The sequence below is a fragment of the Synchiropus splendidus genome, chromosome 9 (genome assembly GCF_027744825.2).
Source record: "Synchiropus splendidus isolate RoL2022-P1 chromosome 9, RoL_Sspl_1.0, whole genome shotgun sequence".
In the NCBI taxonomy this organism is placed as follows: domain Eukaryota; kingdom Metazoa; phylum Chordata; class Actinopteri; order Syngnathiformes; family Callionymidae; genus Synchiropus; species Synchiropus splendidus.
Window position 1 is genome coordinate 25,372,677 of NC_071342.1, and position 12,279 is coordinate 25,384,955.

General features: G+C 55.0%; 1 protein-coding gene across 2 annotated transcripts in view; it reads right to left on the reverse strand.

The window, feature by feature from the left end:
* Nucleotides 1-12,279, reverse strand: part of sptbn1 (spectrin, beta, non-erythrocytic 1) — a 48,498-nt gene that overhangs the window by 14,834 nt on the left and 21,385 nt on the right. For both annotated transcript variants that reach the window (XM_053874315.1, XM_053874314.1), the window contains 14 exons: nt 7,483-7,634; nt 5,706-5,879; nt 5,225-5,316; nt 4,258-4,338; nt 3,797-3,912; nt 3,222-3,334; nt 2,972-3,159; nt 2,765-2,882; nt 2,541-2,699; nt 2,369-2,464; nt 1,798-2,004; nt 1,568-1,721; nt 1,353-1,504; nt 1,053-1,271 (listed from right to left, as the gene is read on the reverse strand). In XM_053874315.1, the coding sequence (XP_053730290.1) occupies nt 1,053-1,271; nt 1,353-1,504; nt 1,568-1,721; nt 1,798-2,004; nt 2,369-2,464; nt 2,541-2,699; nt 2,765-2,882; nt 2,972-3,159; nt 3,222-3,334; nt 3,797-3,912; nt 4,258-4,338; nt 5,225-5,316; nt 5,706-5,879; nt 7,483-7,634 (2,021 nt within the window). The remainder of the gene's footprint in view (nt 1-1,052; nt 1,272-1,352; nt 1,505-1,567; nt 1,722-1,797; nt 2,005-2,368; nt 2,465-2,540; nt 2,700-2,764; nt 2,883-2,971; nt 3,160-3,221; nt 3,335-3,796; nt 3,913-4,257; nt 4,339-5,224; nt 5,317-5,705; nt 5,880-7,482; nt 7,635-12,279) is intronic.

Here is a 12,279-nt window from a genome sequence, read left to right on the forward strand (position 1 = left end):
ACTCACCTCCTTCACTCACTCACTCACCTCCTTCACTCACTCACTCACTCACTCACTCACCTCCTTCACTCACTCACTCACCTCCTTCACTCACTCACTCACCTCCTTCACTCACTCACCTCCTTCACTCACTCACTCCTTCACTCACTCACTCACTCACTCCTTCACTCACTCACTCCTTCACTCACTCACTCACTCACTCACCTCCTTCACTCACTCACTCACTCACTCACCTCCTTCACTCACTCACTCACCTCCTTCACTCACTCACTCACCTCCTTCACTCACTCACCTCCTTCACTCACTCACCTCCTTCACTCACTCACTCACCTCCTTCACTCACTCACTCACCTCCTTCACTCACTCACTCACTCACTCACTCACTCACTCACTCACCTCCTTCACTCACTCACTCACCTCCTTCACTCACTCACCTCCTTCACTCACTCACCTCCTTCACTCACTCACTCACTCACTCACTCACCTCCTTCACTCACTCACTCACCTCCTTCACTCACTCACTCACCTCCTTCACTCACTCACCTCCTTCACTCACTCACTCCTTCACTCACTCACTCACTCACTCCTTCACTCACTCACTCCTTCACTCACTCACTCACTCACTCACCTCCTTCACTCACTCACTCACTCACTCACCTCCTTCACTCACTCACTCACCTCCTTCACTCACTCACTCACCTCCTTCACTCACTCACCTCCTTCACTCACTCACCTCCTTCACTCACTCACCTCCTTCACTCACTCACTCACTCACCTCCTTCACTCACTCACTCACCTCCTTCACTCACTCACTCACTCACTCACTCACTCACTCACTCACCTCCTTCACTCACTCACTCACCTCCTTCACTCACTCACCTCCTTCACTCACTCACCTCCTTCACTCACTCACTCACCTCCTTCACTCACTCACTCACTCACTCACTCACTCACCTCCTTCACTCACTCACTCATCTCCTTCACTCACTCACTCAGTCAGTCAGGCACCACCTTCACTCACCCCCCTCCACCCTGGGCAGGTGAGGTCCTACCTGGATGTCCTGGATCCTCTCCTTGATTTTATCGGCTCCAAAATGGTTGTTAGCCACCAGCTCCTCCCCCTGCTTCACCGTCTGCTGCAAGTGTCCGGCGCGGCCACTCATCTCGTCCTCGAAGGCCTTGTGCTGACTCAGCAGCCTGAGGGCGCCGGTCAGATCCTTGCCGTAGTCCTCCGAGGAGAGGATCTGCTCCTTCTCCCTGATCCAGCCCTCCTGCAGAGGCAGAGCAGCTCACATGAGGTCGCCGTGCGCACAAAGACAGCTGACGTCCTCTAACGCAGGGAGGAGGAGGACCTCTTCAGCCATCTCCCAGAAGAACTTCCACAGACGCCGGGACTCCTCCAGGCGAGCTCGCCGCTCGGCCGCCAGCTGGCTGAGCTCCTGGTAGCAGAACTCCAGGTGAGCCACTCGATCCCTGATGATCTGAGGGTCGCAGGGTTTGTATCCTGCAGAGGAGCAGCAGGTGGGTCAGGCCTGTCCATGGCTGAAGCTGCAGGAGTCCGGCTCACCGTCGCTGTCGTTGGCGAACCTCTGAGCGTTGCTGTTCACGTTGCGGACTCGGTCGGCCTGGATGCCGATGTCGGCCTCCACCAGAGCGTGTTTCTGCAGCAGGTCCTCCACACCCAGCAGGTGCTTCCCGTAGTCCTGCGAGAGCAGCAGCATCTGTGGAGGAGAGAGCGCCCACAGTGGTTCTTGGGTCGGCCAGAAGGAGTCCGGCGGGCCGGGCGCCGCCTCGCACCTTCATCTCATCCATCCAGTCCATGATGTAGAGCATCTCCTGGAAGACCCTCTGCAGGCCCAGGTTCATCTCCAGCCGCTGCCTGCGGGCCTTCAGCAGCTCCAGCAGATACTCCCACAGCCGGATCACGTTGTCTTTCCGGGCCGTGACGCGCTTGATGTCATGGTAACTCTCCGCCTCCAGCTCCCTCGCCACGGCAACCACGGCCTGCAGCAGCCACAGAGGAAGTGTTTACTGGGATGATGGAGAAGACCTGCAGTCTCTCTCCTGCCTCTGTGATGAGCGATGCACGGGAAAGCACTCCGACATGACTTAGAGAGTCGCATGTGACGCCTCACTTTTCTAAGCTATGAAACAGACGAGAGCACCAACATCCGTCATGCGAGCCCGGTGCATGTGCACTTCCCGGGGCCGCCACTAGGGGCCGCCAATGGGCCAACAGCTGTGGGAGCCTGCACACGCCAGCTCAGATGTGGGATGCTCAGCTCAGGTTTGATCCACACAGACTACTACAGTGGAAGCTCAGCTCAGGAACACCTGGCCCCCCAGGGTCTCCTGGATCAGAACCCACCTGGACTCGCTCCTCGTAGGCAGCGATGTCTGTTTCGATGGCCTCGTGCTTCTTGGTGGCTGCTTCCACTGCCTGAAGGTCGAAGCCAAAGTTGTCCTGGAAACAGATGAGGACAGAGCATGAAGACGGAAGGTCCTCCTGTGCAGCGCTGGAGGTCCCCGCGGCTGCGCACCTGCGACACCAGCCTCTGGTTCTCACTCAGCCAGGTCTCCCTCATGGCGGCCTTGCGGTCAAAACGTCGGGCCAGTTGCTCCAGCTTCTCCTGACGAATCAGCTCCGTCCTCAAGGCCAGCTCCCGCTCGTGCTCCGCCTTCTCCAGACGCTCCCACGCCTGAACACAGCAGCGACCGCCCGGGTCAGAAGCAGCACACACCTGACAGAGGGCCAGGACCTCACCTTGTTGATGTCAGAGATGAGCTTCCCCTCTCGAGGAGTGTAGACCTTCTGGTTGTTGGCTCTCATTTTGCTCTGGATGGTGAAGAGAAGAACTTCCAGGTTTCCCTTCTCTGTGAATCTGTGAGCCCACACACAAACCGCCTGGTCAGCAGAAGCCATCTGGGCAGAAGCTCCAGGAGTCAGCTGGGCGTGAGGTCAAAGACCTACTTGGGGGGCTTCTCCACGGTGCGGTAGGTGTTGAAGGCCTGCAGCTGCTGCTGAACCCCCACCAGAGAGTTGGCGAACTTCCTGTTGTTGAGGATGATGATGGTCTGCTCGATCCACTCCAGGAGATCCGAGGCCAGAGACTCGTACTTCTCGATCATCTTCTCGGTCTCGATGGCGTTGTCCAGGACCTACGAGGACCATACTTTCAGGTCTGAGCTGCAGATGAAGACCCGTCTGCTGGCTCTCTCACCTTCCCGATCCTTTTGCCCTCCACCTTCAGAGCCTTCATCTTGGAGAAGTAGTGGTAGTAGGTGACCACGTAGGTGATGATGGACTTCTCGTCGGGATGGTCCACGCTGATATCTGAGAGGGGGAACGTGGTCCGTCAGAGGTGGAGGTGGCCTCACTCTGGAAGCTCAGTGTCAGAAACTACAGCATGAAGAAACCGTGGACTTCCCACTGACTTCCTCTCTGCCCATCACTGGTCTTCCTCTGTCTCCTCGAGGGTAACTGGCACATGTGACCTGTAGGTGGCAGCAACATTCTCCCTTCTTCAGTCTTGGCCAATCTCCATCAGGTCAGCAGCAGCGAGCCCTCCAGCCTGACATCTGCTTCACCCCCCTCCCCTCTGTTCCCCAGCTAGAACCTTAACAAACATCACGACACTGGGACACCGGGCTTCGCGGAGCAGTCGCGTGAGGTTTGGCAAATGGCAACGCAGTGGTCTCCAGAGCTGTTAACCAACATGACCTGAGCCCAGCCTCAGCCTGGACGGAACCATGAGCTGGTGTCACTGTATTGAGGTGTGCGTGTGTGTTTCCTGACCTTCTGGGTCCAGCAGCTTGGTGAGACCCAGGTGCTGCTCGGCCAGGTTGAAGGCATTCTGCAGGTTGTAGTGAGCGTTGGACTTCTTCAGTTTGTCAAAGTCAATGAGGTCGGGCCTGGAGACAGACAGACACACACACATGAGCATCACACAGCAGCGCGTCATATCAAGCAGTGAGCAGTCACAGATGGACCTTCTCAACCATCCTCTCTGACAGCTCAGGTGCCACTGAAGGGAAGAGCTCACTCCACATATTCACCAGGGGTGTGTGTGTGTGGACATGGCTGTGAGGAGCAAGTCTTGACAAGCCTGTGTCTTTTGAGGACAGTTTGCTTGCCAAAAGAAACCACAGCCCTGGTTCATGGGAGCCATGTGCTTAGGGTGAGAGGCTGGGGGAAGGGTGATGTCAGGAGAGCTCCCCACAAAAACAGCAAAGCAAAGGTGCGTGTGTGTCTGTCACCTGTGTTTGTGGATGAGGGCGTTGAAGGCCATGCCATCTCTCCAGCTGGTGGAGAAGTTGTGGATGTTGACGTTGGGATAGCTGCGAAAACAGCATTGAAATGAATGAGGTTTGTACAGTAAGTTGACATCATCAGAGTGCAACACACAGGCCTGGACTCTCAAGGAGACCACCTTCATCATCTTCATCACCATCACCATCTTCATCATCACCATCATCACCTTCATCACCATCATCACCATCACCATCATCATCACCTTCATCATCACCATCATCATCACCATCATCATCACCATCATCATCACCTTCATCACCATCATCACCTTCATCATCACCATCATCACCATCATCATCACCTTCATCACCATCATCACCTTCATCATCACCATCATCACCATCATCTTCATCATCACCATCATCACCATCATCACCTTCATCACCTTCATCACCTTCATCATCACCATCATCACCATCATCATCATCACCATCATCACCTTCATCACCATCATCACCATCATCACCTTCATCACCATCATCACCTTCATCATCATCATCACCATCATCATCATCACCATCATCATCATCACCATCATCACCATCATCACCTTCATCACCATCATCACCTTCATCATCACCTTCATCATCACCATCATCATCATCACCATCATCACCATCATCATCATCATCACCATCATCATCACCTTCATCATCACCATCATCATCATCATCACCATCATCACCATCATCTTCTTCATCATCACCACCATCATCATCATCATCACCATCATCACCACTATCATCATCATCATCATGTTTGACTTGTCCTACATCCACCTTGTCTTTATCTCACAACAACCAGTGAACTTCTCAATGACTCCTGAATTGCTTTTTAGCCTCTTCATTGACGGGTTCATGACCTTTGAGCCCTGGTTTTGTTGTTCTCACTATGGCACCTGTGTTGTCTCACCCTGCAGTCTTCATCTGACACCAGAGCAGCAGAGCGTCTTTAGCCGACTTCTTCTCCTTGTTGTCCTCGGTCTCCACACTGATGTCCTGGATCTGCGCGCACACACACACAAGCGAGGGGTTGATTCCAGACACTCGCAGGGCTGCCAGCTCCACCAGCCCCACCCTCCAGTGACCCTGGACCCCGGCCACAGCCAGAAGCCGGCGACTCCCACCCACTGGGCTGCGCTGGAGCAGCTCCCGCAGCTCTGTCCAGATCTTACCTTCATGCTTCCAAACCAGAGTGGGGCAGCTCACACCTGCCTGGTGGATCGGCGTCAGGCATCATGGAGACACATCTCCACACTGAGGCTGAGCGCCACTCGGTCTCAAGCTCGTCCCTCCGGATTTCAGGGACTGCTTTAATCCTCACAGCTAAATCCTGTATTCAGCTGTTCTCTGACGGTGACATCATCAGGCCTGCTGACCCTCGGCTGCCGTACCTGGAAGCGCAGGATGATGGTCCAGATGAGGCCCAGGGTCAGCCGGTGGTTTCCGTCCACGATGTCGTGAGAGCCCATGTTCTCCAGGTGGACCCGCTGCTCCTTCAGGAACTGCAGAGCTTTGTCCACATTCTCCAGACAGTGGATCCTCATCCGGCCTTTGGTGGGTTTGGGCTGCGAAGAACGACAGTTCAGTCAGAACCAAGCACGGCACGAGGCAGCAGACGCAGCCGCGGTGGCAGCAGCCAGACGTAATGGAGCCACACATCATGAAGCCTCCCTCCTGTCCACAGAGGGACTGTGACTCCCTGCAGCTTTGACTCCGAGGCAGAAAGAAATGACCCACTTTCCAGATGTGAACCGGATTATCAAGTGAAGCACGGCTGGATCTCTGGACTCCACGTCACAGCTGGAAGCCTCCTGATGTCCAGCTGTGACGTGGTCTGCTTCCTCAGTGAAGCTGCTGGCGCTGATCTTACTCAGACTTGGACATGAGCCTCTCTCCGCCGCGCCGCGCCGCGCCGCGCCACGCTCCGTGCTGCAGGACGCACAGACGGCAGCCGCACGTGTGACGCGTCGCCCACAAACACGGGACTCTGGTGGGAGCAAAGGTCACGGAGGGGGCGCAAGCTTCCCTGTGACGGCTGAGCTCAGCCAGGACTGCAGGACATTCCCACGCCAGAGAGGAAACAATGCCTCACGCCCATGTCAGACCTCGTGGATCGATCTCCAGCTGGACCCTCATCTCTTCTGCTGTACCCAGGCCTCTTCACCTCTCACTGGGACTCACGGCGAGACAGTGACGCAGAGCAACGAGCAGCACCCGCTGCTCCGCTTCCACAGTGAGTTGGCCGGAGGGACGCCACCTGCTGCCAAATACTGCGATGCACTGTAATACTTGCCAACAAGAGCCAGTACTTAAAGGGCAAGCCATCTCCATCATACAGAAAGGGCCGGACCATCAGGGACCGGGAGCCAAACATCAACTGTCTGAGAAATTCTGAGTCTCAGCGTGTGTGACAGGCGGCGAAAAGGCCGGATGGCGGCGGGAGGCAGGAGTCGGGATGAGACGCAACTGGAAGCCAAGAAATGAGAAGAGAGCAGAGATTTGGGCTCGAAAGGCAGGACGTGACTTTCTGCCCACTGAGGAGGGTGTTGGAGTTGGAGGGCTGGCGGGGAGTCGGAGGAAGCTCGGGCTCATGGTGAACCAGGAGAGAAGCCGGTCCTCTCCAGATGTCCACACCATGAAGACTAGAGACTCACAGAGGAGCGGCACGTCCGTCTGCAGCACACGTCTCGTCACTAGTCAGGTGGACGAGCGCTGAGTCCTCCTCTCTTCACGCCTCACAAATCACCATCATTTAGCCGGTGACCACCCGCAACCATCTGCTGGTTTGATCTATGGTTTCCATGAGGCCGTAACTAGACTCTGAGTCAAAGGTCATTTCATCAAAACATCAGCACCTTCGGTCGGCTCTTTCCTTTGCCGGCCAGCAGGTGGCAGCAGAGTGAGAAGAGGAGCAGCAGTGATGACGTCACTCTGTCACACGACACACCAGGCCCCAGACAGCAGAAGACGTTGGTTCAACACTGGACTTCAGTCCGATTGGTAGTTGTTGGTTGAGGTTGGAGAAACAGCACTTGAACCTCATGTTTCAGGGTCGGGGGCCCATTGAAAACCAAAGCTTTCCCACCCGTCACAGGAGGTTTTGCTGAAATACTCGAGTGTGTTTGGAGCCTGTGCTGCTGTGACCACGGAGGAGGGAGAGGAACTCACCAGCCGTTCTCCCGACAGGACCTCCAGCAGCTTGATGAGCATGCGGCCGTCCCTCAGGTCCATGTAGAGGTCGGTGATCCGGCAGGAGACCCTGGACAGGTGGGAGTTGACCCATTTGGTGAAGGTTTTCTTCTGCACCGCCTCACGCTCATCTGGAACACAGGCAGAAGGAAGAGGAGTCAATGACGTTCCTGAGAGTCGGGAGCGGCTCCAGACTCCAGTGAGGAGGAGGAGAGGCGCCATCAACTGGACAGCGCTGAACATGGCGACCTGAAGAAAACGGCACTTGGCCTCATGAGTGATTGATCGGAGCGAGGAAGGAGAGTGGGGAACAACACATCTATTTTAGAGTGTGTGTGTGTGTGTGTGTGTGTGTGTGTGTGTGTGTGTGTGTGTGTGTGTGTGTGTGTGTGTGTGCGGCTCATGCATTTCCTCTGTTCCAAGACGCTCATTGTTCCTGCAGTGTTGGTGTGGGAGAGGCTTCCTGTGTCTGACACTGCAGACTGACTCCAAACTGCTGCTGTAAACAGCAACTCTGCACCAAAACCATTGGTGCCAGCAGCTCACAGCCAGTCCTCAGCAGCGTGGAGGAGGTCACAGCCTGGTCTCCAGACTGAGGACACCCAGTCCCGAGTGTGAGCGTGTCTGGAGGTGGAACAGCCTTGAGAGTTATCAGAGCTGCTGGAATCTCAAGGAACGGAGTCTGACAGTCTGCCAGGAAGACGCTCACCTCTCAGGGCTGCTATCCTGCTGGAAATGGAAATGGAATTCCAACACAACATTCAGTTCAGGAGGGAGGCTCCGATCAGGATTTGTGCTGCCGATCACAGGGCTTGACAATGAATTTGTAATCCAAACGATGAGACCTTCAGTGAGCATGGTGTGAAAACATCAACCATGAAATCATTTTAATTCAGACACCTTTTAATGTACCTCTTCAAGGAGGCAAAAATAGAAAAACCTTGTAGCATGCAGCAATCCTTCTGTCAAAAGGACCCGACTGAAAAACATCGCATTCAACTGAGACTATGCCATGTCTGTGAAATATTTAGATACGGGCAGCTTGGAGCAGGACTCCCAGAGAGATAGCACTGCATTTATCAAAGTTTCCGATCCAAACGTTTTCAAAAGTTTCGCATTCAGGTGGCTGAGGAACGCTGCACCGGAAACAGCACCGGATCCGGTCGTTTCAGTCTCCGCACCAACAACACCCGCGTGAGGCTGGTCATCTAGCTTGGTGAAATGATTATTTGCTTGGCATTCCGAATGTCACGCCGGGAGCGGTGGGTGTTGCGTAGCCTCGGCTGCGCTAACAGCTGCTGAGGAACCAGCGCTCTCACTGTCATGAGCCCAGAAAACTCTCCGTGCTGCGTCAAGTTTCATTTGAAGGCGCTTCCCTGCGCAGCGTTGTCCACAGCAGACGTGCTGCAGGATGCTGACTTGACATGAGCGACTGAAAGAAGCTCCACAGCAGCCGTGCTGCTGCTGAGTGAGCAGCAGGGAGGGAGGGAGGGAGGAGCGGGCGCGTCCCACCCATCATCAGAGCGACGTCACACCTGATCAGCAGTGACAGCTAGTGATGGGGCGATGACCGATTGCGCTGATATCGGCCCGTCATGATCGGTGACCCATCGATCAGAGCCTCCCTATTATTCAGCTTTCCGATCCCGACACAGGGTCCTGAAGTCACATGACTGAGTGACAGAAAGCTCAGACAAGTCAACAGAAATACTTGCTCTTCATTATGCGAGGTAAAAACAATCGCCACCACTCTCACCTGGCCCGTGCCTTCAGGTGTCCGCGCCATCACGGGGATTTAGTGGCCTGTGAGGCAGGCTTTTGTTATTTTGATGTTCCTCTCAGGGAACACCAGAGACATTTCTCAGGCGGGTGTTTTGCTGCTGTGACACTGAGCCACGTGGCATCACACTCATAAAAGTTAGACAGAGTGTTTCAGAAGCGTGGTCCATTTATTGAAGGCCAACAAGAGCGCAGGCTTTGCCCATCAGAGAGGTCAAAGGTCAGCATCATGGCAGCTCAGACCGGAGTCTACTCCTGCGCATCTGACTCTGGAGCCAGCTGGGACATCTCCTGCCACTGCACCTCCCCTGGAGGTCTGATGACTGTGAGCAGTAGAGAAGACTTGTTCCTCACCACCTGGAGATTAAAGCCAAACACTCTGGTTTGGTCCCACCCCACCACAGCTCAGCTCCACTGTCTCTCCAACATTCAGGATCACAGGCCCATGATCTCTCATCTTCTGTGTGTCACAGACAAGGGTCACCCTGCCCTGAGTCCAGCACTGCACCGGGTACTGACCCGAGTGGGAAGAATCCAGAGGGTATATTCCATAGTAGTAGTCTGAGGAGTTCCCCAGGAGCTGCTTCCCCTCAGCAGTCCGTCTATAGACCAAGCAGAAGTCAGCCGAGCCGTCCAGGAGGAAGACCGCTCTCAGGATGACCTCGGTGTGGACGCTGGAGAAGAGCAGCAGCAGCTGGGCAGCCACTTCATCTCACACGCTTGTCCATCACACAACTGTGAACTACACAGGACTACACCATCTGCAGGTCCTCAGCACGAGGGAAGGCTGAGGAGGAAGGCGATGGAGGAGCGAGTCTGTTGGACAGTGCTTTAGGTCTTCTGTTTCCATGGCTGATCCCCTGAAGGAGTCACTTAAACAGACTCCCGCTCCAAGTCAGGACACAGCAGACCCACCTGGCCCCCCACTCTCCTGCAGGAGAGGCCAGGACGGAGATCTCCAGGCAGAAGCGAAGAGCACTGGCTCAGACATGGCTCCCCACTACTGAGCGCTGCATCTGAAGCAGCTTCTGTTGGGACGAAGTGCCCTTGAGCACCAGGGTCACCGGAGCTCGCCCCGGGCCTTTCAGAGGGAAGGCTATTGATCCAAGCCCATCACAAGTCTGTCGGTCTGCAGGTAACACAAGAGGGACCTAGGGTGCGAGAGTGAGTGTCAGAGTGTGTGAGAGAGAGAGAGGGAGGGAGAGAGTCCCGGGGGTGAAAGTGAGCCAGCAGCAGGAACAGAGGAACCTTGGCAGCAGGACACTCCCAACCTCACTGCTGCGGTTCAGCACCGACCCACAGTGCAACTGACAGACCCTGGAGTCCAAAGACTTCAAAGCACCTCGGCCGTCGTGTGTGTGTGTGTGTGTGTGTGTGTGCGCGAGTGTCCTTTCATCTGTCCAAACACCCAAGCGGAGAGTGAAGCGCTCGTGTTCAGCTGACTCAGCTGATTTTCAGCATGTTCTCGTACTCTGGAAGAGCCACTCTGTATTTGAATAGGAACAGTTTCCACTCCTAAACCCAACAAAACACTGGCTTCCTGTGTGTGGAAGAGAGGCCACAAATATTGACACTTCAGCGTGAGCGCTGCGTCGTAAACAATTACACACCAAACACACACAACTCTCACGTTCAAATAGGGCCAAAGACAACACGAGTGAACTTCAGTGGCTGGAGGCATCGATGGTCCTGGAACTGGTTCGGTGGGTTTCGGAGGTCACATGACCCGCTGCCCCAGGTGTTTGGTTCTCTTTTGGATCCAATGGCACAGTTGGATCCCTGCTGAAGTTAGTCACGTGACTGTGGACGCGACGTCTGGGCCTGGAGATCACGCTTCTGGTTCCAACGGCTTCAGGGGCAGCATGTGCAGCATCCTCCAGCGGAAGGCGTCAAGAAACTCCTCAGGCCATTGTTAGAGCCACGTTTGTTTCACCTCAGCTGTGCTTCCCAGCTCCAGATGCTATCAGGACCAGAGCACTTCCCCATCACTTGCTCCAACAGACGTATGGCTGCAGGCTAATGGCAGAGACTTCATGGAACCTCAGAGGAAGAGGAGACAGCCTTCTCCACCACAGCTTCTGGGCAAACATCTCAGGAGCAGGTGGGACAACACTGGAGTGTGGAACTAATGAGTGTTCTGTGAGTTCAGTCACAGGAGATTGGACTAAACCAACACGTTTGCAGCCTCCCAGATAAATTCATGTGCGAGCAGCAACACCACCTGGACTCCAAGCAGCTCTTGGTTCTGAGGGTGGCCAGAGGTGATCTTCCAACACCCTTCCTAACGTCACATGGCCAAAGGCAAGCCTGGAGCTCCAGCTCCACAGAAGAACGTCACCACACGAGGCAGCGTTTCAGCACCAACATCTCCCTGGACACCAGCCTATGCTTGTTACACATGAGTCAGTCAGTCACCAGTGCATCATCATAGGAGGCAGAAACCTGACGTTATCACGGCACCAGAGCACCTGGAGACAAAGGTGACGCGTCAAGAACGCAGAGCTGAGGTCACCAGGAAGCAAATATCAGGGTCAACAGGTCGGACGTTCTCCAGCCAGTCACCAGTGCATGTGTGTGTGTGTGTGTGTGTGTGTGTGTGTGTGTCACCTGTCCCCACAAGGTTTAGAGGGTTCCAACCTCAGGAAAAGCAGTTTATTCTAACTGGGTTCTGGTTTGGTTCAGTGTCCTGGTTCAGCTGAGCCCTGTGTTTTGGTTTACCAGAGCATGAGGGTCAAAGGTCATTGGATCCTGGGACACTCGCCTCCACACCTGATGCTAGCTGTGTAACGCACCGCCCCAGAGAATCTCGTCCCTCGTGCCCATGCTGGGAGTTTCACCCCCGAATGTGCCTTTCAGCCTTGGCTATAGTCAAACATGACTCGTGAGGTCGGTGCTCCCTGGGCCTCCGTCGTGACTCGGTCCCTGCCCATTACACCGGACCTTCGAAGCCTTTTGTCTTGCTGCCCTCACACCCAGGCCACACATGGCCCCCTGGCC